The sequence below is a fragment of the Bos indicus genome, chromosome 13 (assembly GCF_029378745.1).
Source record: "Bos indicus isolate NIAB-ARS_2022 breed Sahiwal x Tharparkar chromosome 13, NIAB-ARS_B.indTharparkar_mat_pri_1.0, whole genome shotgun sequence".
NCBI classification, from domain to species: domain Eukaryota; kingdom Metazoa; phylum Chordata; class Mammalia; order Artiodactyla; family Bovidae; genus Bos; species Bos indicus.
In genome coordinates this window covers 53733510-53755987 of record NC_091772.1, presented here as the reverse complement: position 1 = coordinate 53755987, position 22478 = coordinate 53733510, and the positions used below count along the sequence as shown (strand labels likewise).

Here is a 22478-nt window from a genome sequence, read left to right as displayed (position 1 = left end):
CAGAGGGCCTTCTCCTTGAGCCACCAGCCAGCTCCCACTAAGGGGACAGAGAGGAGTAGGGAGCCCTCTACCTGCCTCCAGGGGCCGGAGGGAATCCAGTCCCTTACAGGGCTTCTGATGGGATGGGCTCCTCTGCCTTGGCCTGAGACTTACTGTTTATGTTCAGAGCCCCCTGGGCCGTTGCCCGACCCCACTCAGTGCTAACTGAGGGCAGGCCCTCCGGGAGCGCCTCTGCCACACTTGGAGCCAGGTTGGGAAGTCAGGGGAGGGCTCAGCAGGATCCCCCATGCTGGGGGGCTAAGCTCCAGAGGCCTGGACCAGAGCTGGTGCTTCACCCCACCCTCTGGCCCCAAGCACATGGAGGGACCCTACAAGCACAGGGTGCTCACAGGTGGCCTGCTGACACTGCACCCTGGGGCCCTGACTGGCCTCACGTCACTTTCCACGGGTGCTCTCTTGGCTGCCACGTAGGGAGCGGTTTCTTCCGCTTCCTCTCCCAGAGTGCCCCTTGGCAGCTCAGCACATGTGGGCGCACGCCTGGCCTGCTGCCCTGGGAGGAGCTGGCCCTCAGGGCTGGAAGCCAGGCGCCTCTGAACTGGGGGGCGGAGGTGTGGCTTTGAGCAGGTGATGTGTTTGGGGGTAGTGCCAGTACCACAGCAGCTGGCACCTAATTGCCTGATTAACTCTGATTAATCGACTAATTGGGACCTCAGCTTCAAATCCCCAATAACAAGGAGCTTTTGTGGAGTCTTAACGCTAGTACTTGAGAAAGTGGCAGCAAGTGTGGGGCATGGATTTCAGAATGAGAGGCCGTGGGCGGCAGAAGTCCTCTGGGTCTGGAAAGGAAATCACAGTAAAGTCTGCATGCTCCCCTCCCCCCTCCCCTTTCCTCTTCCTCTCCACCCTGTCTCCTTTCATCTCTCCTTTTAAATGCCAGGAGATCAGCCTCAGTGGCGCCATCATGGGGGGCTGCAGGGTGCGTCCCCTGCAGAGACCCTGGCTCTCCCAAAGGCTGCCGATGAGCTGGGGGACAGGGCTCTGCTTGAACAGACAGTTCTGTTTCTCGCTGGTCCATCAATCAGGGTGGCCTGCCAGCTGGTGGGGCCCCATAGTCCTTTGTAGTCAAGTGGGTGATCAGTCAGTGTGTCTGGACAGAGGCCACAGTGGTGTACTCTTCTGGGCCCCAGGAGCCTACAGGTGTCATTGGCCACAGAACTTTCCTTCCTTGGCTCCAGGAGAGCCTGATCGGAGGTGGGGGCTCAGACCTGGTGATGACAAGTTTGTCCATCCTTGGATGGGGGGCACCTTGGAGTGACCCTTCCCAGGAGGAGCTCGGGCTCCCCCTCCTCCCACCACGGCCTCTCCATCTCACCAGCATCCATCTGCTGCTCCACAACAAGGGTGATGTCAGCTCCTTGCTATCCTGGTTCCTTGCACATACCCCCAAGCCCACAGGACACTGGCCTTGAGTGCCTCGCAGTCCTGGGGAGCTGACTCGCAGGGAGATGGGTGCGGTGGGCCGAGCCCTGATGAGCGGTTCCCAGAGTCTGGTTGGTGGATAGACGGAAGTTGTGGAAGGAGCAGGACTCCTGGGCTCTTGCTTCTGTCCCCGGGGTGTGAGCTGCTAGAGGCCAGGCATCATCCTCCCAGCCCCCCGCCCCTGAGGTCTCATGGCAGCTCCTGGGTCATCCGCCCTCATGGTTTCACCTCCCTTGCAGCAGGCTTCAGGCTCTGGAGTGGGGTCTTTGCCACCACACCGCGCCTACCTCCATCGGGATCCTGTGACTTAGGTCAAGGCTGCATGTTGTGGAGTTGTTCTGTCTGTGGGTGCCGCCTCAGTGAGCCAGCCCAGGGCAGCCTTGGCCAGGCCTCACAGCCTCGTGAAGGCCACTGAGAATCCCATGTTTATGCTTTGCCCGTGGGCCAGACTCGGGTGCTGGTTCCAGGAGCACCTCGAGGGCCCTGTTCCCCAGCCCCCTAAAAACCTGGTGGCAGCTTGCCTGCAGTGGGGAGACTCATCGTGGACAAAGGAATCCTGCCTTGATCTCATACACACAGAGCTTTAATTAAACACACTCATGAAACTGTAATGAGCCATTCATTTATTTAAATGGGGTGAGTTATTTCATTAATTTTTTGCGAACTGCAAGCAGCCGTCCTAAGATGAACTGTTTTGGAGACAATCTTCTACTCCCCGGGGGGATGGTCTGGGGTGGGCCCTGAGATTCTGACCCTGTCCCCATGCCACACGGGGCCGCCCCCAGGTGACTGCTCCTGCTTGTCTCCTCCCAGCTGTCCCACCCCTGGATGCACAGGCTCGGGGCATATCCGTGGCAAGTACTCCAGGCACCGAAGGTGAGGAGCTGGCGGGCCCTCAACGGGTTCCTGGGAAAGAGGTTTGGCTGTGGAGGGTGGAGCTCCTCTCCTGCTCTGCGACCCTCTAGAACTGTAGGGGTCTAGAACTGTCCCCCTCTGCTCTGGACTGATGAGCTCCGGTGGCCTCTTGTGCAACCCTGAGCCTTTCTGGGTGTCTCCCCAGTGGGGCTGCTCTGAGGCCAGAGGAGGCCTTGTGGGCAAACCCAGAACAGAGCCAGCACATGGTGGGGTGACCGTTTTCACTGCTGTCCTCCTGGGGGTCCCAGGGTCCCACTGGACCTCAGGGGCCTCTGATTGTGGTACCCAGTTCAGGGGGTGGATGAGGGTGGGAAGGGTCTGGAGGTGGGAAAGGAAGGTCTGAGTGCTCCTGGGGGCGGTGGGCACGGGGCAGAGTAGCCTGGGCCGGCCCCCATCCCCAGCCATCCCAGAGCGGGTGACTCTGGCGTGGACAGGGCCCCCCGAGGTTAGGGGTCCCCAGGCAAGCAGGAAGTGAAATTTAAAACACAATCTGGTGCTTTTTAATGTGGACACTTACTGTAAAATTTCGAACACATCGATATGCCAGTCTCGCTTTTGGATTTTGGTGGAGGGAGGTGATGAGAGGCAAAGAGAACTTTTCAGGATAGGGGAAGTGCCGCAGAGGGTGAAAGGTCGGGGGACCGGGAGATGCTGAAGGGGGGGCCTGGCCTCCTCCCTTCCAGTTTGCAGAGCTGCCCTCTGGCCAAGAAAAGGAAGCTAGAGGGCCCCGAGGCCGAGCACCTGGGGTCCAAGCGGAAGGCACCCCCGCTAAAGCTGGCTCTGGACGAGGGCTACGGCGTGGACAGCGACGGCAGCGAGGACACTGAGGTGAAGGACGCCTCTGTTTCCGATGAATCGGAAGGAACTGTGGAGGAGGACGAGGCCGAGGCGTCGGGACAGGAGGAGATTCATCGCCCTGAGCCAGCTGAAGGTGCTTTGTTGCTCTGTCTCCCCTGAATAAAGGCGCTTAGTGTGGCCCCGGAGAATCGCAGCCTGTGGGCGGGCAGGGCTCCCGCGAGCCAGGAAGCCCTGCTGAGAACAAGTGCCTCTTGTCCAACATTTGGGACTTCCTGGGGAGGGGCCGGCTCTGGGGGCTCAGGGTCTGTGTGTGAACACTGTGCATTTGGATGTGTGTCTGTCTGCGTGTGTGACAGAAGGACGGACAGATGGATGTGGCTGTGGGTCTGTATGGGGTGGTCTTGGACAGACCCGCCCCACTTGGCCTCAAAAGAGCCACCTGGTTGGGGGGCAGGGGTCTGCTTGGCATTAAGGGAGGTGGTGGGGGTGTCCAGGGAAGCTGGGCTGGGCAGTGAGAACTGAGGGGTCTCCTTGCTGTCACCTTCTTCCCTGTATGGCCCCCAGTTCTTGGGAATCACTAGTGTGAAGGTGGGGCATGTCTGTGTTCTGAGACCCTGGCAGACTTGTGGGGTCCTGAGGGTGTGGCAGAGGCCGGAGGCCCAAACCCTCCCCTCCAATACATCCATGTTTCTGGTGTTCTCCCCTTTTGGGATCTGAGCTGGATTCTTACTTCACTTTAGAGCCACAGTAGGGAGAGTTCTTGCAACCCACCTCCCTGCTGGGGACCTGGCTGTGCCCGAGAGGGTGCCGGGTCAGGGACTTGGCCTCCTAGCTTCCTTACACAGGAGGGAGCTCTGTGCTCTGGCTCAGCCCTCCTGAAGGGGGAGCAGGCGGGCTGGCTCTCACATTCTGGGGTCCTTATCCATCACCCAGGGGGCCCGGGTGTGGTGAGCACCCACTGCATCTCAGCCATGGCGATGAAATGACTTAACCTTTAAAAACAGCTTTTACTGCTTCTCAATTATGAAACAGTGTTAAAAGATCTTATGCATTCTGTAGGCTCCATTTTATGAAACACAGATTTGCCTGATTTTAAAAAGTGCACATAACAGGGAGGACTGTTAATCAAAACTATCATTGTAAATCTTAGTTTCAAAAGTACAGCAGTGGTTTCTCCAAGCAGACAAAAACGGCTACATCGATCCTGTTTCTGGGATCTGGTGTCCTCTGGCTGTGGCGGAGTGGGGTGAAGGAACTGGAGCCAGTGGCCTGGAGACACACTCCAGGTGACTCTTAGCCACCCCCCCACCCCCGTTCCCATGTGCCTACCATATGGTTTCTGATTTTGTGTAGGAAGGAGCCCAGTAAAGGCACATTTTGCATCCAATCCCATCAGCAGCCCCTCGGGCTCCTCCAAGGGCAGCTACAGCAGCTATCAGGAAATCATTGCAACTTCTCTCCTAAATTTGGGCCAAATCGCTGAAGAGACCCTGGTTGGTGGAGACTCAGGCCAGGTGGGCACGCCAGGCCTAGTTCAGGAGGCTGAGGAGGAAGCCACCAGTGACGAGGGGGAGAAGGAGGACTTCATCCAGCCGGAGGACGTGGAGGAGGTGATTGAAGTCACCAGTGAGCGCTCCCAGGAGCCGGGTCCCCAGTCTCTGGAGAGTGTGGCCAGTGAGGCATCCAGTAAGCAGAAAGTGATCCTGGGCAACGAGGAGGAAGAGGAGGAGGAGGAGGAGGAGGAGGAGGAAGATGATGATGAGGAGGAAGATGACGAGGAGGATGAGGAAGACGAGGAGGAGGCCCCTCCTGATGTAATCTGCCAGGAGGATGCCCCCCACGTCCCTGTCCCAAAGAGCCCTCAACCCCGGGGCCCGGTGCCTCCCAGCCCCAAGCCTGGGTACTCCGTCCTAGTGGAGGTGCGGTCCGACGACGGCAAAGACGAGGACTCGCGCTCCCAGAAGTCTGCGGTCACAGACGAGTCGGAGATGTACGACATGATGACCCGTGGCAACCTGGGCCTCCTGGAGCAGGCCATTGCCCTGAAGGCCGAGCAGGTGCGGGCTGTCTGTGAGCCGGGATGCCCACCTGCCGAGCAAGGCCCACTGGGCCCGGGCGAGCCGGGGAAGGCAGCGAGGCCCCTGGACGCTGCCCGGAAGAGCTACTGCAGCAAAGGTAGGCTGGGCTCCCAGGGATGCCCGGGACCTGTGGACATGCCCTGAGGATTTCACTGGCTGGGGGGTCATGGGAGGTGGGGGGTGTTGGTCAGACAGACACGGACTGTGGTCGGTGAGGCAGAGGCAGGGCTGGGAGCACCATAAGGGCATTGGCACTGGTCCTCAGGGATCCTGATGCTGAGACACAGGTGCCCACGAGCCCTAGAGGGGCTAGAGGCCAGTGCTAGAGCCCTAGAGGCCAGTGGCAGCGAACTCAGGAGGGCGGTGCCTGGGAGAGGCTTATGAGCCCCTTAGGGTGCCTCTGCCTGCCTGGGGGTCAAAGGACAACCTCCTCCCATTTGAATCAGGCAGAGCCCCCAGGGGCCCTGCCCTCCCTGGGGGTGGGCATTCTGAGCATGGTCTGTGATTTCTGTGTTCTACCAAAGGGGATGATAGCTGCATTGGAAGTTTCCCTGGGTCACTGGCTATGCCCTGGGGACCATGTGTGTCCTGAGAGGTCTTCCCTTCTGCCCCAGACTTACAGTGACCTCTCTGGCCTGTAAAGGCTTAATGAGGTCAGTAGCTGAGATTTGGGGTTAAGTTTCTTCCTAAGCCTTTATTAGCTGCTTTGATTCCCTGGTAGCTCAGACCTTAAAGAGTCTTTCTGCAATGTGGGAGACCTGGGTTTGATTACCGGGTTGGGAAGATCCTCTGGAGAAGGAAATGGCAACCCACTCCAGTATTCTTGCCTGGAAAATTCCATGGACAGAGGAGCCTCGCGGGCTACAGTCCATGAGGTCTCAAAAAAGTTGGACACTACTGAGCAACTTCATTTTGGGTGAGTTACTTAGCTTATGTCTCCCCCTTTTGTGTCAACATGAAGGACGAGTCCTGGCAGGGGTGTTGCTGCACAGCTTCACTTCTCTGTGGAGGCCTGGGGCTGCGCAGGACATTAGCAGGACAGGGCAGAGGGCACCAGCCGCCATCCAGGTGGTCTTTCTCAAAGGGCTGCAGTCCCACTGTTTGTGGGTTTTCGCCCTCTATGGCCTTTTCCACTTAGACACCCTGGACAGCCCCTCTAGTATCCCCTTGCTGTCCAGCCCTGGTGCCTTTAGGGCTCTTGGGCGGTCTGGTCATCCTCCTCTCTGGATAGCCAGAGTGAAGGCTTGTGAGCTGCACTACCCCCTCCCTGCTCACCACTACCCCCCAGCTTCCTGGCTGCCCTCTGACCCAGAGGCCCTGTGTGTTTAGATCCCTCAAGAACTGAAAAACGTGAGATCAAGTGTCCGACACCAGGCTGTGATGGCACCGGCCATGTCACTGGGCTGTACCCACACCACCGCAGCCTGTCTGGCTGTCCCCACAAGGACAGGATCCCCCCGGAGAGTGAGTAGCTCTGCATGGCTCAGGCTGCCTCTGGTGTTTGGATGGTGCCCACTTTGGGGAATGGCCACACAGAGCCCTGTCCCTCTGAACCGGCATGTCCTGAAGCCCATACTTGAGCCCTACAAGCATGGGGACGTGGAGGGTCCAGTGATTCACCTGGAGATGGCAGCCTGGGTCAGGGTCCCAGGAAGCTGGCCATGGACACGGGCACGCAGGAGGGGAGGCTGGGCTCTGGAGCTGGGGAGGGACCACTTTCTATGTGCTGGGGGCTCAGAAGGAAAAAGGCTGTCCTTACTTCTGTGTGAGGGGCAGTAAGTTGAGAGGAGGGACATTGTAAGGCTGAACTGGTTTCTGCCCTAGAGAGCCAGGGCCACCGTGGGAGGGGTTCTCTGACTGAGCTGAGCCTGGGGCTCCTGGATGCTCCATGGAGGGAGGTGCTCATTGGCTCCCCCCGGTTTCTTGCAGTCCTGGCCATGCACGAGAACGTGCTCAAGTGCCCCACTCCTGGCTGCACAGGCCAGGGCCACGTGAACAGCAACCGTAACACGCACAGAAGGTATGGGGCTGGACTGGACGTGGTGAGGGCGGTGGCGGGGGCATGCTGTGGGTGCCCCAACCTGGCACATGTCTCAGGCTTGCCCTGTCCCTCTGTGTGCTGCTCTTTGGGGTGAGTGCAAGGTCAGGACAGACCTTTGGTGGGCGCAGAGCAGCACCTGGAGGGGTGGTCACTGGTGCCACTCTGAGGGGATCCTGAGAGACCAGAGTGTGCCTGGAGGAATGGGTGCCTGCAGCCTGGGGTAGAGCTGAGTGGGGACCCTGCCCTGTGGAGATTCAGGAAGCCTCTGGACACTAGCTCTTGCTTAGGGCACAGCCTCAGCATCCGGGCCTAAGCCTGGTTGCTCAGTGGGGTGCTGAGACCCTGGTGCTTCCGTTGTCTGCCGTCTTCTGGCCACTGCTTCCCCGAGCCCTGGGCAGCTGTGGCTGTGGCAGTAGGTGCCTTTGCTCCAGTGAGTGACGCTCAGCTGAAAGGACGGCCAGAGTCTTTGAGGTCCAATCACTGAGAAGAGGCTGAACTCCCCAGCACTGCTGTGATGATGTCACCTCCTCTGGTCGATCAGCTTCTTAGTTCGAACAGTCGAAGCCGTATCCATGGTATCTTGGATTAGGTGCTTTCCTGGGAAGGACCTGTGCCCTTCTGCTGTGACCCTGGTGTCCGTGTCCTCCAGGGTCAGCACCCAGTTCATGGCCTGTGGGTGACAGAATTTTAGCAGCTCTGGTTGATGGTGAGGCAAGAGGAGCAAGGTGAGAGGCAGGCCCATCCCCCAGATCCATCCAGAGGAGAGACCTTTGTCTAGAGCCTTGAAGAACTTTAGGATGCATTGTCTCTGTGTGTCTTGGCTTAGAATTTCCAAAAACAGAAACTGAGTGAGCAGCAGGTGCTTTGAGGGCTGAGGACAGAGCTGGGGGAAAGCCCCCTCTATAGGAACGACAGCCTTCCCTGGGCACCTGCTGGTGTCTGGCTCCTGGCTTAGATGGGCGGGGCCTGGGGAAGGGCTCAGCTGTCCTCCTATCCTGTCTCTAGTTTGTCTGGGTGTCCCATTGCTGCTGCCGAAAAATTAGCCAAATCTCATGAGAAGCAACAGCCACAGCCGGGAGAGCCTTCCAAGAATAGCTCCAATTCGGATCGGATCCTCAGGTGAGTGACATGAGCCATAGACCCGGAGGGGTGTTATTGGACCCAGGTTTGTCTACCCGACACATAGTGAGGCCGAACAAACCAAAACTGGGTTGGAGTTTGGAGCAGAGGAAAGTTTATTACAAAAGCCATGGAAGGAGAATGGGTGGCTGGTGCTCAGAACATTCAACTTCCCACTGGCTTTCTGGTGAGGTCTTTACAGACAGTGTGAGGGAAGAGGGTTCGAGATGCATAATAGTTTGTGGACCTTCTTCTGATTGGCTGACGGTGAGGTGGTAGGTGATGTTTCAAGAATCTCAACCTTACGATTCCAACAGTCTGGGGTCCACAGGGTTGTGGTCGGCATGTCGTCACCACTGGGCAAGTGTCTTAGTTTCTGCAGAGTGACTCAGATATGTGTCGGATTGTTCCCTCTGTCTCTTCCAGAGGAACTAGAAGCCCTGTTGTGACTCTGTTGTCCTCTTAACTGACTGACTTGCTCTTTGGAACCTGGAAGGTTGAGGGGGCTTACAGCCTTTTTCCTACACATGAGAAATGAGGACCAGAGGGGCTTTTGTCCCAGGAAGGCCCTGTAAGGCGCAGCCATTAAGTTTAGGCCTCATCTTCCCTTGAGGGTAGCTGAGAGCTCGCCAGCAACTTCTCAGCTGCATTGGCCAGTCCAGAGTGGAGGAGGAGAGCCTGCTCGTGCTCTGGTGGCCTCGCTTTCCCAAGGCCCTTCAGAGCTGGCCTTATCGTGGTTCCAGGGTCTTCTTGGCAACAGGCTCCTCTTTTCCGGTCATGCTCAAATTCTTACAGTGCCTGGCACCTCGGGGCCTCTCCATTGGTCCTTCTTAATTCCACCCTTTCCAGAGTGAAGTCACTGCTTGGCTCTAGACGCCTCCTCTGCTTTCCTTCTCTCTGAGCCCCTCACTGGAATGGTACAGACCCCCTGGCCTTTCTTTTCTGCTGGTCTCGCTCCTGCCCCGGCCCCTGGGCTGTGGAGGCTGGTGTCTCCACACCATCTCTTGTACATTTAAAAATCTGAGCTCTTCCAGAGCTCCAGTAACAGTGACTGAATGCTTGCAGCAGTGCTTTCATGCCTGTCCTTAACTGGGCAGCAGCCCTTCCAGGGGCATCTTAAGCAACTTTAAGCAGAGGACAGGGAAGGGCTAGGCCACTCCCTTCAAAAAGTGGAGCCCCTGTGCCCTGAGGCTGATTCTCAGAAACACCCCCATATCCCCTCCAGGTGCTCCAGCTCCCTCCTGTCTAGGGAATTGTATTAACAAGTTATTCCACCACCAGAATTCCACTTTGACTGCCCACGACCCTAAAGATGCTCCTCTGGGGCTCCCAGCCAAGGGCTCAGAAACCAGCTCTCCTTTTCCCCTCCTCTGGCTGATGCTGTCTGCAAGGGGATATGTGCTGTTACTTCAAGTCTCCTAGTGCTTCTTCCCCATGGCAGTTCTTCCTGCACATCCCGCAGGCAACCTGTAGTGGCGGGCAGGGGAGGGCCTGCCTGGGTCTCAGTCCACACTGGCCTCTGAGGGATGGCTGGGCTAGGCTATGGCAGAGGGTGCTGGGTTGAATAGCACAGGGTCCTTGTGTCCTGTCTTCATGCTTCTCATCTCCATCCTGCACCCCAGGCCCATGTGCTTCGTGAAGCAGCTTGAGGTCCCTCCATATGGAAGCTACCGGCCCAGCGTGGCCCCCACCACACCCAGGGCCAACCTGGCCAAGGAGCTGGAGAAGTTCTCCAAGGTCACCTTTGACTACGCAAGTTTTGATGCTCAGGTTTTTGGTAAGCGCATGCTTGCCCCAAAGATTCAGACCAGCGAAACCTCACCGAAAGCCTTTAAATGTAAGTTGGGGAAACTGCTCTGGGAGGTGTAGGGTCTGAGGGGCAGAGGAGGAGGAACCCTTCCCCAGGAGCATGTAGGGACTCTCCATCTGGGGCCCCAGCTGTCCCAGTCTACCGTGGTGACTTTCTCAGAGTCTGGGTCTCACCCACGTTGTGGCCTTCACATTCAGCATCAAACTGGATGTGTCTCCTCACTACACGTTGAAACAAAAACAAGTGTGTTATGGTGTGCATGTCCAAAGAGTTAAGCCCAACATCGCTGACATGGTTTACCCTGTGGGTGTGCCCTCCCCCGGCTGTCCTTTCCCAGGCAGTTTATTCCAGCTCAAGGGTGGAGGTCTAGGGAGAGCCACTGTGCTGAGCCTGGATACCCAAAAGATGCTCAGACAGGGACCATCTTGCTGGATACAGTGTGCCATTTGTAATATTAGCAACAAAATTTCTGGGTGCTTGCACTAACAAAATTCATTCCTACAAACCTTTGAGAACAAGCTCTCCTGTCTTTCTAAAAAACTATTCCTATACTTGGGTTTCACTGGGCCTTTGTTGCTATGCAGGCTTTCTCTAGTTGTGGCGAGCGGGGGCTACTCTGTTGCAGTGCACGGGCTTCTCACTTGGTGGCTTTTGTTGCGGAGCACAGGCTCTAGGTGTGCGGGTTTCCGTAGTTGCAGCTTAGAGCATGTGCTCAGTAGCTGTGGCACACCAGCTTAGCTGCTCCTCAGCATGGGGAATCTTTGATCCCCCAGGCTAGGGATCAAACCCATATCTCCTGCATTGGCACTAGACTCTCAACCACTGGACCACCAAGGAAGTCCCCTGTCTTCTTTTGGTCGCTTATTACACTAATTTGTGAGTTGCAAGCCAATTAGCTTGCGTAATACCTACAAAATGGAAAACTGCCCCGATGTACATAAGGTTGGAACCGGCAGCTCATGATGGATGTTCAGATGCCAAAATCAGCAATGATGAGTTTCCTATGAGTTCATACTAGAAACACTGATCAATACAATGGCCAGCTGGAGTGCAGGTATCTCTCCAACTTGTTAGGAGAGGGCTTCATGCAAGGCACCCACTTATACTGGGGCACTGGAAATTTGCTGGTGATATCGTGATTACTCAGAAATCATACCTGAGAGTGATCTTATGGTTACGGCACAGTTATTAGAAAAGATGACATTTTATGCCTTCATGTTTCATGTTCTGTTGTTGTTCAGTAGCTAAGGCCTGTCCAACTCTTTGCAATCCCATGGACTGCAGCATGCCAGGCTCCTCTGTCCTCCACTAATTCCCAAGTTTGTTCAGATTCATGTCCGTTGAGTCGGTGATCCTATCTAAATGTTATCCTCTGCTGCCCCCTTCTCCTTTTGCCTTCAGTCTTTCCCAGCATGAGGGTCTTTTCCAGTGAGTCAACTCTTGGCATCATTATATTTGAGCAACAATGTTATTTACTAAAGCTGTGGCTGTTGAGGAGGTGACACCAAAATCATCCTTTTGAGATATTGTGACAAAATTTGCCTACTTGAATGACACTGTAGACACTCTTCCTATTTACAGACTTTAGTCTCTCAATAAGCATTCACCAATAGATAACTTGTTTTGTTTGCAATATCAAGGATGCTAGCCTGTCTTTGCCCTTTCTGCCCAAGTTATGGTCAAGACAGAAGTGGCCTTCTCAGTACCCGACAAGGATGGGGGCAGATTGGGGTATGCAAGCTCATGGCAGTGGGTGGGTGACCCAGCCCTGGGCCCACCTCCACATAGCTGTGCTCAAAGCCCCCAGCCACCTAAAGCTCCCCTGTGTGTCTTTGTGGCCGCCTCCCGTTCACGTTGTATATCAGCCTGCTGTTGTTCCCTTTTTGCAGCCAAACCTTTCCCAAAGGCCTCTCCCCCCAGGCCCAGCCCCTGCACCTCATCCTCTTCTGCAGGCTTCGACTACGCCCACGATGCAGAGGCCGCGCACATGGCCGCCACTGCCATCCTGAACCTCTCCACGCGCTGCTGGGAGATGCCTGAGAACCTCAGCACGAAGCCACAGGACCTGCCCAGCAAGGTGGGCAAGGCCCCTGCTGGGAGCTCCTTCTGAGGCAGAGAAGGCGGGTGGGGTTTGCAGTCAGGACTATATGCAGCCTGCACAAAGCAGGCTCAGCAAACCCAGCATCTATAAGGGGAGTACCACTCTTTCCTTTTCTCCCTCCTGACCACTGACCCTGCTGGCCAAAGACATTGGATGGGTCCACCTCCCTGAGCACCACGCGCTGTGCCTAAGGGCGCCAAGTGGCTGTACACACCTGTTCCCGCATCTACCGGGATGCGGGCTTCCACTGGTTTCCACGTGTTCCTGTGCCCACACAGGTGGCCATGTGCAGGGGCTGGTTTTATGGGCTGGAGGCCTTGAGGCAGTGGGTAGAGTGAGTCCACTCAGTCAGCTTCAGGATACTTTCTTCTCAGAGGCTCTTCTCTTCTTTTTGGCCCTGTTCCCTTTGGAGGGAAAATAAGGCACATGTGGGAAGGGATGGTGTCTAATCTAGATGTCACCTTTGCAATGCAGGCCGTGGACATTGAGGTGGATGAGAACGGAACCCTGGACTTGAGCATGCACAAGCACCGCAGGCGGGAGAACACTTTCCCCAGCGGGAGCAGCAGCAGCAGCAGCCCTGGCATGAAGTCACCTGACGCCTGCCAGCGCCAGAGCAGTACCAGCGCCCCCAGCAGCTCCCTGACCTCACCCCCGTCTAGCCACGCCTCCCGCCAGGATGAGTGGGACCGGCCTCTGGACTACACCAAGCCCAGCCGCCCACGAGAGGAGGAGCCTGAGGAGGTGGGTGCTGTCCAGGTGGGAGGTCCAGAGCTTTTGGATGGTTGGAGGAGAAGGGGTTGAGCAGGTGCTGGCGGTCAGCTTGCCTTACCCAAGGGTTGGCATAAACAGGCTGGAATCTCCAGGCAGAGGCTCTGTGGGTCCTACCCCTTTCCACACAGGGTTCTGCCTGCTCCGGGCAGCTAAGTCCACCTTCCTGGAGGTGTTTTCACCATTGGCTCAGTTTGTGGCCTTGTCCCCTCCAAGAGGGAGGTGGTCTTCTCACCTCTGGAGAATTAGTGGTCGGCAGCAGTGTGGCTCTCCAAGAGTGTGGAGAGGACAGGGGCGGTTCGGGGGATGATTTCAGGAATGGCCTCAAATTCCTTGGTTTCGTGGGCCTCCCACCAGCCTGCTGTCCAGATGAGGGACACCCTGAACTCTCGTGGCAGCCTCTCCTCACCATCCCCAGGACACTGCAGGCCCCTGGTTCCCTGGACAGAGGCAGGAGAAAATGCCTGGCCTCTGGCAGCCAGTGGTCTGAGACCCAGAGCAGTACTGACTGCTAAGGAGCGGCAAGCCGGGCCTCGGTGTTGACCCATCCACAGCCTGGGGGCTGGTGGAACAGTCCCTTCCTGGTGACTCCACCCACTCGGGGTGGGGCTGACTGGGGGCTTCCAGGAAGCAGGACTCCGCTCTGAGGGTGCAACTCCAGGCGGGCTCTGCTAGTGTGGACAGGCCTGAGGGGTCCCTCCCAGCCCTCCCCTGTCTGCCAGCCCCACTTCCAGGAGGGCAAGGGGGCCAGGTCCCTGCGTGTGTGCTAAGTCGTGTCTGATTCTTTGTGAGCCCGTTGACTGTAGCCCTCCAGGCTCCTCTGTCCATGGGATTCTCCAGGCAAGAATACTCGAGTGGGTTGCCAGTGCTATTCTCTGGGGGATCTTCCTGACCCAGGGATTGAACCGGAGTGTTTTGTGTCTCCTGCATTGGCAGGGAGTTCTTTACCACTAGAGATGCTGAAGCAGAACCAGGAAGCCTCTGGAATGGTTGTGTCTGGGCAGGGCCAGCCTGGAGGAGGGCAGGGCCAGCCCGGTGGGGAGCAGGGCGGTGTGTGGTGGAGCCAGCCCCTTGGCAGGTGGGGCTGGGGGCAGATCCCTGAGGAGGAGGGGCAGTGGTGGTGAGGATTCTACTGTGAGAACCCACCCCCTCTACAGTTTCATCTTCAGGGGTGGCCAGGTTCCTCCGCCTACCGGCCTCACAGGCACCCCTACTTTATAGAGGAGCTGCCTGGTCCAGGTCTGGGTCATCTGGCTCAGTCACATGGCAGCAACTCAATCTCAGGGCTCAGAAGAGGGATACTTCTCTCAGAGTGAGCCCCTGGGGTAGGGAGGCTGGCTGAGGGTCAGCGGGGGCTGGCAGGAGGGCTTCTCTCTGCGAGTGGGGCCAAGTCTGAGGCCCAGTGGGGCCCTTCTGTTCCTGTTGGGGTCACCAGGCTGTGTCCCCACATCCGCTGTCACCTTGTTCAGTTCTGTGCCTGTGCCTCGTCTCCCCTCCACCCCTCCAGTGGTCCTTCCCCTTTCCTTGGCCCCCAGCTCAGGCTGGTCTCTCTGGCCACTTCCCTCTGCCACCCGCCCGGCCCCGCCCCACCTCCCCATGCCCTCTGAGCATCCTCACCCCTTTCCAGGACAGTTGTGTCATCTGTAGGTGACCTGGGTTTCAGAGGTCCTGGGGAGCCTGGCCACGGAAGCCTGCTGCTGTGCTCCATCGTCGACCATCCACTCCCTGGCAGGAAGCCCCAGTTAACCCCCAGGCCCTTCCTTTCCTCCCCTGTGCCCTGGGCACAGGTGCCCCAGTCTTACTGGGTCACCCCCCGGATCAGGCCTTCCCAGTCCGTCTACTGTGGTCTGGACTCCCCGTTCAGACCCTCCTTCTAGCTCTGCCCAAGGCTCCTTGACCATCTTGCCCCAGCCTTTAGCATCACCTCCCATCCAACTCTGGCAGCAGTGCCCCCTCATGTCCCCAAACAGCCCTGGCCCCTGTGTCTATGGGCCTCTGGGATGTGCTTCATGCTCTGGAGCTGCCTCTGCCCCTGTGAGTCTGGGAGGCCCTTGTTTCTCCTGAAGGCTGGACTCAAGTTGAGGCTCTTCGTCCACACAGCTATGCCTTGTTCAGTATTAACAGTAGCAACAGCATCGCATGGTGCCACGGGCCTTTCTTCATCTCAGCCCCAGACATCCTGGGAGGGCCTGCTACTGTTTCCAGCTTAAAAGTGTGGTGCCCAGGAGGTTGGACAATGTGCCTGGGACACACAGCAAGTCCTGAGACTTGAATCGTGATCCACCACTTGGGCTAATGGTCCGTTACAGATAGACCGACCTGTAGGGCACTGACCTTCCTGACTCTTGTGGACGTCTTCCCTGCCCTGGATGGAGGGAATGTCCTTGTTCACCACCGTGTTCATAGTGCCCTGTTCTTGGGTGGCGACTGAACATTTCCAGACCCTGCATTTGAGGTCAAAGTGCTTATTAAAGTGCTGGTTGCAGTCAGGTAGGTCATTGTGCCGGCTGGGCCCACAGGGCCAGAAGGCCCTAAGGTTGCTGTGATTATTTCTGTCATACTTTGTACATTGTTCCACTCATCCTCATAGCATGTCAACAGACACACCCTCAGTGGTAACGGCCCCAAAGGAGCTGCACTCGGTGTGTACTCTGGTGTGCAGGAGGTGACCCAGGGTGGGTGGCTGGAGGTGACACACAGGCCAGAGGCTATCAAGGGTGTCAGAGCAGCCGCCTTGGGTGGCATCCGTGTCTCCTTGTTCCTGGGTCAGCTCAGGCACAGCAGCTGAGGTGAGGGAGCACCCCAGCCCCTCTGGGTGCTGCTTCCTGCATCTTGGGAGTATGTCTTACTCCTGCATGCATAAGACAGGAGACTCCAGAAAACGCCTCTGTGGACCCTGTTCTGAAAGGCCCCTCTCCCTCAGCCCCGGGCTGGGCGCCCGGCCCCCGCCAGCTGGTTAAAACATCTCCCTGCTGGTCTTTTGCAGTCAGAGCCAGCAGCCCATTCTTTTGCTTCTTCTGAAGCAGATGACCAGGAAGTGTCGGAGGAGAATTTTGAGGAGCGGAAGTACCCCGGGGAGGTCACCCTGGCCAACTTTAAGCTGAAGTTTCTCTCCAAGGACATAAAGAAGGAGCTGCTCACGTAAGTCCCCTCCTTGAACGACAGGACCCCCCAGGGGACCTCTATAGTCTGGAAAGGAGAACACCCTAGTGGGAGCCTGTGATGACCGGGCCGGCCCCTGCACAGCCCTGCGCTGACTATTCTCCTGCCCTGGCCACCTTGGTGGGCAGAGGCTGAGCTGCCTCTACTAGGACCTTCCTGGGCCAGACAGCAAGGGAGGTTCCCCTCACCCCTGTACCATGCTGGCCTCTAACCCGCTCCTTCAGGGTGATAAAGAGCGAGGATGAGCCTTCATTGGGCCCACAGAGCAGACAAGGGCTGAGGGGGGGTGGACGCCTCCTGAGCCCCCACTGAGTGCCAGTCCTCGGCGAGCTCTGCCTCAGAGTCGGTGCCCTCAGCCCTGGCAGCCAGAGCTAGTTTAACCAGACGCCACTGGAGGGGGGATAGCTGCTGGCTAACACCACCTCCCCTAGGGGACAGTGAGAAGCCTGACACCTGCCCTGCAGGTGATCCAGCCCTCACCTCTGCTCAGAGTTTGTCCCTGGGATTCCTCTTCGTGCCCCCAACCCCGCCAGCTTCCTCCTGCCCTGTAGCTGGCTCTGGCTGGGGCCTTGTCCTCGGGGAAGGCCCCGCCACATCAGGAAGGCACCCCCCACCCCCTGTCCACAAGCGTGGACACGTGTGCATGCACAGTGTGAGGGCTTCAGAGCATCTCGACTTTAAGATGAGCTTTACTTTGGGTCCCTTTTCCTTCTTGAGCTGAGTGCTACGGGAGAAACTTGCAGTCAGAGAGGCAGAGGCGAAGGGTCTGCTCCGAGACGGGCAGGGAGCAGGTGCCGCCGCCCTCCCTGAGTGGACTCAGCCCCGGGGGCGGGTCTGGCAGGGTGCCTCGCTCTCTGATCTGACGCTCTGTTTCTTTTGTCCAGCTGCCCCACCCCTGGCTGTGACGGCAGTGGCCACATCACTGGGAACTATGCCTCCCACCGCAGGTTCGTCCCCCGCTTGGGTCCGCCTGGCCTGGGTGCTGTGTGGTGGGTCTTCTCCCTCTGCTGCTCTGCTCCCCCTCTTTGGCTCATCCCAATATCCCATCTCTTCTCTTTCAGCCTCTCTGGTTGCCCTCTTGCTGACAAGAGCCTCAGAAACCTCATGGCTGCCCATTCTGCTGACCTCAAGTATGTCTGCCCTCCTGGCCTCCCATCTCTGGGGTGGCTTCCTTGCTCTGCTCACTCCTTTCATGAGGCTCCAGCCCAAATAAGCCTTCTCGAGGGCTCTGGCACCAGGCCGGCCCTAGCCAGAGGCGCAGGGCCATGGGGCAGAGAGGCAGGGCCATGGACGGGCTGATTCTGCTTGGCTGGGGTTCTCGCCACTCTGCCTATCTCTCTCTGCTCTGAGCACTGCTGTCTGCCTGTCCCCTCAGGCCCAGGGCTGCTACGGGGTCCTGTGCTCCCCTCGGCCCTGCCAGCCTTTCTGAGGGCTGAGGGTCGGGAGGGCCAAAAGGACGTAGGACCTGCCTCTGGCTCCTGGTGGCCCAGCTCATTCTCTCACTCTCCTGAGGACCCCTGATGGGCTGCTGTCTGGGCCTGCTTTACCCTGCTGTGGAGATCTGGGAGAAGTCCCGGACTGGCCATGGCTTGTAAGTCTCGTTGTGGCTCAGAGGGCTGCAGGCTGTGTAGCTCTTGCTAAGCGGACTGGATGCTGGTGATGGCCGAGAAACTCTGTGCTTGTCCCTCCTCCTTCACCCCTTCCAGCTGCTTCTGTCTTGGCCCCTGGTGCCCACCCCCGCCCACGCCTCACCTCTATGCTCGCCCCTCCTTTTTGCCGTGCCTGTTCTCTGCTTCTGCTCCTCCTGTCCCTGACACCCGGGCAGGGCATCCCAGTGGCACCAGCCACTCTGACTGACAGCCTTGTTCAAGCGAGGAGCACACACCCAGAGGTTTCCTGGCTCTCAGCGTCCTTCTGCGGCTGGAGTTGGGGATTGTGATGGCCTTTGATTTCATGCCCTTAGTTGAGCTGTGACATCGTGGCTAGTGTGGCCCTGAGCCACATAATGCTGACCCTGTGCTCCTAGGCTGAACCGAGGTTGTGGAAGGAGGGCCCCCTCTTGGCCCCTCAGGTCACTCCCTCTCCAGGGGATTTCTCCCACTCTGGGCCTCTGTGTTGGGGGCCTTGCATCCAGGCCAGGTTTCACCGGCTCAGCCTGATCTGGGGCTCTGGTGCCTTTAAGATGAGGAGCGATGGCTGCCGGAAGCTTCCACGGACCTGCACTGACTTAAAACGGGCAGGAAGCTCCAGGTCTGTCTGAGCAGCAGGTCCTGCCAGCCTCACTTCTGTGGCTCTGGGGAGCCTGTCTGGTCCTAGAAGCCAGGAGAAGCGTATCGTTACCTGTTTTACCAATGCGGTCTTCCAGTGCCACAGGTGAGGCTGGGCAGAGTTCATGACCAGAAGCATGTTTCCAGGAGTTTATCAGCTTTGACACTAGCATGTTCTGAGGCAGGTTCACACATGCACTCACTGACCCCAAGTGTCCAACTCCAGAAATGCAATGAGACCCTCAGGCCTGTGGGCTTGGAATGCTCTTCCCCACCCACCTCTTCCCTCTTTCCTTCCTCTCTTCTTCTTTCTCACGATCCTTTCTCCTGTTTTCTTTTCCAATTCAACTTACTTTTCTAACTGATCAGTTTCTGTGGTTTTCCAGCTTGAGGGTGGTGGAATTCTAGAAGTGACCGCATGCCCTCAGTAGCCCTTTACCTGCAGAGCAGTTGGTCAGGGTTCCTGGAAGTGATACATGGACTTGGCCCTTGGTCTGGGTCCAGAAACGTGGCCAATAGGGAGGGTCAGCGCCCTTCTGAGATGGAGAGCCTGTGAAGAACTGTAACCCAAACTTGTTTGGAAGTTGGTGACAGAAAGTGTTCCTTGTATGAAAAAAATCACTCCCGACTCCCTCTGAAAGGTCTTCCTGTGGAGGCTACTCCTCACCTGCTTCAGGCCACAGCGTGGATGTGGCCTGGCTCCCCCGTGTCCTTCTCTCCTTCCCCTGCGCAGTGGGCATCTGGCTCCTTGATCAGCTTTGTGGCAGTGTCGGGTGAAGGTAACCCATCCGCAGAGGGGCAAAGGCACCCGTGCCACGCCTCGCAAACGAGTCTTCTTTGGTGGCCCCCACCAACACTTGAGTGCAGCGACAGTCGCAGACTGTTTTCTGTGTTTTGATCACATTCCAAGGGCATTTATTCTTCCCTTCCAAGTGTCCCATGTGGTCAGGATCTGGGGACTTGGGTGCCTCGGGCCACATGGGCTACTCCCTGTGTGGGGCTTATGAGCACAGCCACACACCCTGCTGGACTGTGATGGGGGAGCTCTGCACAGGTTGGGGGATAGCCCCTGCCCCAGCCACGGGACATGGATAGAGGCAGGGTGAGGTCTGGTGTGAGCCATGCTGCCTAGCTTCATCCTCTGGCCCAGACAGTGCGCTCAGAAGAGATGGTGGCCGGCGCTGCCAGTGGCCAGTGCAGACACTTGCTTCTCCAGCCACATGACATCATCTTCGCTTGGACACGACTCTTAGGGAAAAGCCATGACGTCAGGCTGGCAAGGAAGGTGGGGGGATCCTGCCTTTCTGGAATGGGAGTGCCCCCATGTGTGTGTTCTCACCGAGTCTCTCCCCTGACCAAGACCCCCTCCCAGGCACTGCCAGAGGCTGCACCTTGCAAGGGTGTCACTCACAGACAAGCGTCTTGCTCACAGCCACAGAGGCTGGGGGCTGCTCTGAACCCACCACCCTGGCCACTGCCTACAGCGCTGAGCCCTGTGTTCTGCAGCTGAGAAGGAGCAGGGAGAAGCACTGTCCTAGCAGAGGGTGTCACAGGGCCTGGGCCTCAGTGCAGAGGGCCGTGCAAAGGACTCCCTGGTCCTCACAGTGTAGTCCAGAGGACCTTCTTGAGCAGCTGGAGCCTGAGGACCTTAGGCCACATGGAGACACAGAATGTCAGAGCAGGCGGTCCCAACAGCTGGGGTTCATTTGAACGGGTGATGCTTACCTGGATGGAGGTGGTGGGTGATTTCCATTAAAACACAGAAGCCTCCTTGCCCCAGATGTGGGTTGAAATGTGACCACACATGACTGAGGTGGGGGGCATCATAATCTCACTGGGGTCCAAGTCACCCCAAAGCCCGACAGGAGGGAGATTGAGCCTCCTGCCAACTGCCAGGCCAGGGAAGCCTCAATGGGTGGCCCTTGGGGCAGGGACGAAGAGGGTACCTCAAGAAGGTCTGAGGGGCTAGGAAGGAGGTTCCCGGGCATCTAGCCCCTCCACGTTACCGTGCCAACCTAATGGGGTGGCAGTGTCGGCCCGTGGACATCTGGGAGGAGGATGGAGAGGAGGGGCCTTGGACATGCCAGAGCCTGGGCGCAAGGCAGCCTCCACTGATTGACAGGCCAACTTGAGTGTCCGTATCCTGCCCCAGCTGGCACTCTGCCCTGCCACCCTCTGGGGTCAGTTTTGTGCTGAGGAATGGCCTTGGCTCCACAGCTCTCTCTCTCTGTGAGGATGAAGCCAGAAATGGCAGATAAGCACCAGGGTCCTGCTGGGTCACACAGGATGGAACTGGGCCCTCACGAGGGACAAGGCGTGAGCGGCAGGCCCATCCTGGAGGAGGCATCCTGAGGACGGCCTGCAGGGCTGGGAACCAGTGCTCTGATGCCAGCAGAAACTGATCCATGTTTTGTCACTGGACACTCGGAAAAATAGCTCAAGCTGGTATATTAAAGGGGATTTCTACCTTCGACATGATATATTCACCAAACATTTTGGACTTTTGCATTCTGTGCCTCCCCAGCTCCCTTCCACTGGTGCCAGCCACCTCTCAAAAACCTTGGGCACTTGCCAAGGGGGGTGATGCCCCAACGTTGCTAGGGCTGGGGGTGGTGCGTCTCATGCTCGGTACAGGTGTCTGTGAGCACAGGCAGTCCTTCTCCAGCAACCTCAAGCAGGATGAGCCGGTCCTTGGTGCTAGGTTTGCATCCCGAGAGCACACTTAAAGGCTCACAGGTGTTCCGGAGCCTTCTTATCCAGCCTGGTCCTTTGCAGGAGGCCAAGTTGGGAGCCCACCATCCTGCAGAGGAACGTGCTGTCTCCCCTGGCCCTCCTGGTCCCCCTAGAGAGACTGGGTGCCAAGTTCTGAGGCCTGGAGGTCATGACTATGTGAGACCTCAGTGGTGGGGCTGTCGAGGGCCAAGTATGGTCTGCGGCTGAGTGAGTTCTGCAGCCCTGGTCTCAGCTACGCTGTCCTCCACAGGTGCCCCACGCCCGGCTGCGATGGCTCAGGCCACATAACGGGGAACTACGCGTCGCACCGGAGGTGAGCCTGCCCCAGTGCCCTGGGCGCCGGGCCAGCAGAGTGGGGGTCTCCTCAGGCTGATGAGGTTCCAGGCTCCAAGTGACACATTAGTGCCACTGCACCCCAGCCTGTTTCTTCCCTCGAGTCTGAATTGTCGATGTTCTCAGAGCTGATCGGGATACCCTCTGGCCAGAGCTGGGGGCCGCTTTCTGGACATGGCCTTGCTGCCCACAGAACCTGAGGGGTGGAGGGAGGCAGGTGGGTTGAGAAGTTGCTGTCCTTAAACCACTGTGACATTTTTTCCTCTTGTAAAACCAGCTTGTCAGGCTGCCCTCGTGCCAAGAAAAGTGGAGCCAAGGCCACACCTGCGAAGGATGACAAGGAAGACCCTGAGCTGATGAAGTGAGTGGGGGTCCTACTGGCCGTCTGGCTGCTGTGCAGACTTGGGATTTCCCTGTATTTTATAATTTTAAAATCTCCTTCTAGACTCTATTTGCTTTAATACAGCTGTGACAATGCCCATTGTTACGGATGTGCTCAGGCCATACACAGGGACACCCTTGCAGGTGGGAGCCGTGTGCGTTATGTGGAGGACACTTGCGTGTGTGGGCTCCTGTCTGGACTTCTCAGGTCTGTGGTGTTTGATGGGACGAGAGAGGCAGAGTGCCCTGCTGCCTGTACACCCAGGGCATCTGGGCCTGGGCCTCAGGGCGTGGGCCACCCCGGGCACTCACGGGCACTAGAGCCTGCATGGCTTCTGGTCTGGTGGGAGGGGTCAGTGTAGGAGTCAAGGAGGAGAGGGTGGTTAGAAAGACAGGGAGCCTTTGAATTGTGTGCATCTTTGTGTCCCCACGCCTCTGCTGGGAGCTGATGTGCAGTGAGGGGGCCTGGGAGGATCCCTCTGAACTGGGA

At 57.7% G+C, this 22478-nt stretch overlaps 1 protein-coding gene across 4 annotated transcripts in view; it reads left to right on the top strand.

Moving 5' to 3' along the window:
• MYT1 (myelin transcription factor 1) overlaps window positions 1-22478 on the top strand; it is a 61368-nt gene that overhangs the window by 29582 nt on the left and 9308 nt on the right. For 2 of the 4 annotated variants that reach the window (XM_070801226.1, XM_070801227.1), the window contains exons 5-18: window positions 2293-2355; window positions 3078-3325; window positions 4546-5367; window positions 6600-6734; window positions 7200-7290; window positions 8317-8430; window positions 10053-10267; window positions 12130-12317; window positions 12816-13085; window positions 16099-16253; window positions 17159-17221; window positions 17336-17404; window positions 21525-21587; window positions 21885-21968. In XM_070801226.1, coding sequence (XP_070657327.1) covers window positions 2293-2355; window positions 3078-3325; window positions 4546-5367; window positions 6600-6734; window positions 7200-7290; window positions 8317-8430; window positions 10053-10267; window positions 12130-12317; window positions 12816-13085; window positions 16099-16253; window positions 17159-17221; window positions 17336-17404; window positions 21525-21587; window positions 21885-21968 — 2580 coding nt within the window. The remainder of the gene's footprint in view (window positions 1-2292; window positions 2356-3077; window positions 3326-4545; window positions 5368-6599; window positions 6735-7199; window positions 7291-8316; window positions 8431-10052; window positions 10268-12129; window positions 12318-12815; window positions 13086-16098; window positions 16254-17158; window positions 17222-17335; window positions 17405-21524; window positions 21588-21884; window positions 21969-22478) is intronic. The other 2 variants (XM_019972805.2, XM_070801228.1) reach the window with 2 other exon arrangements.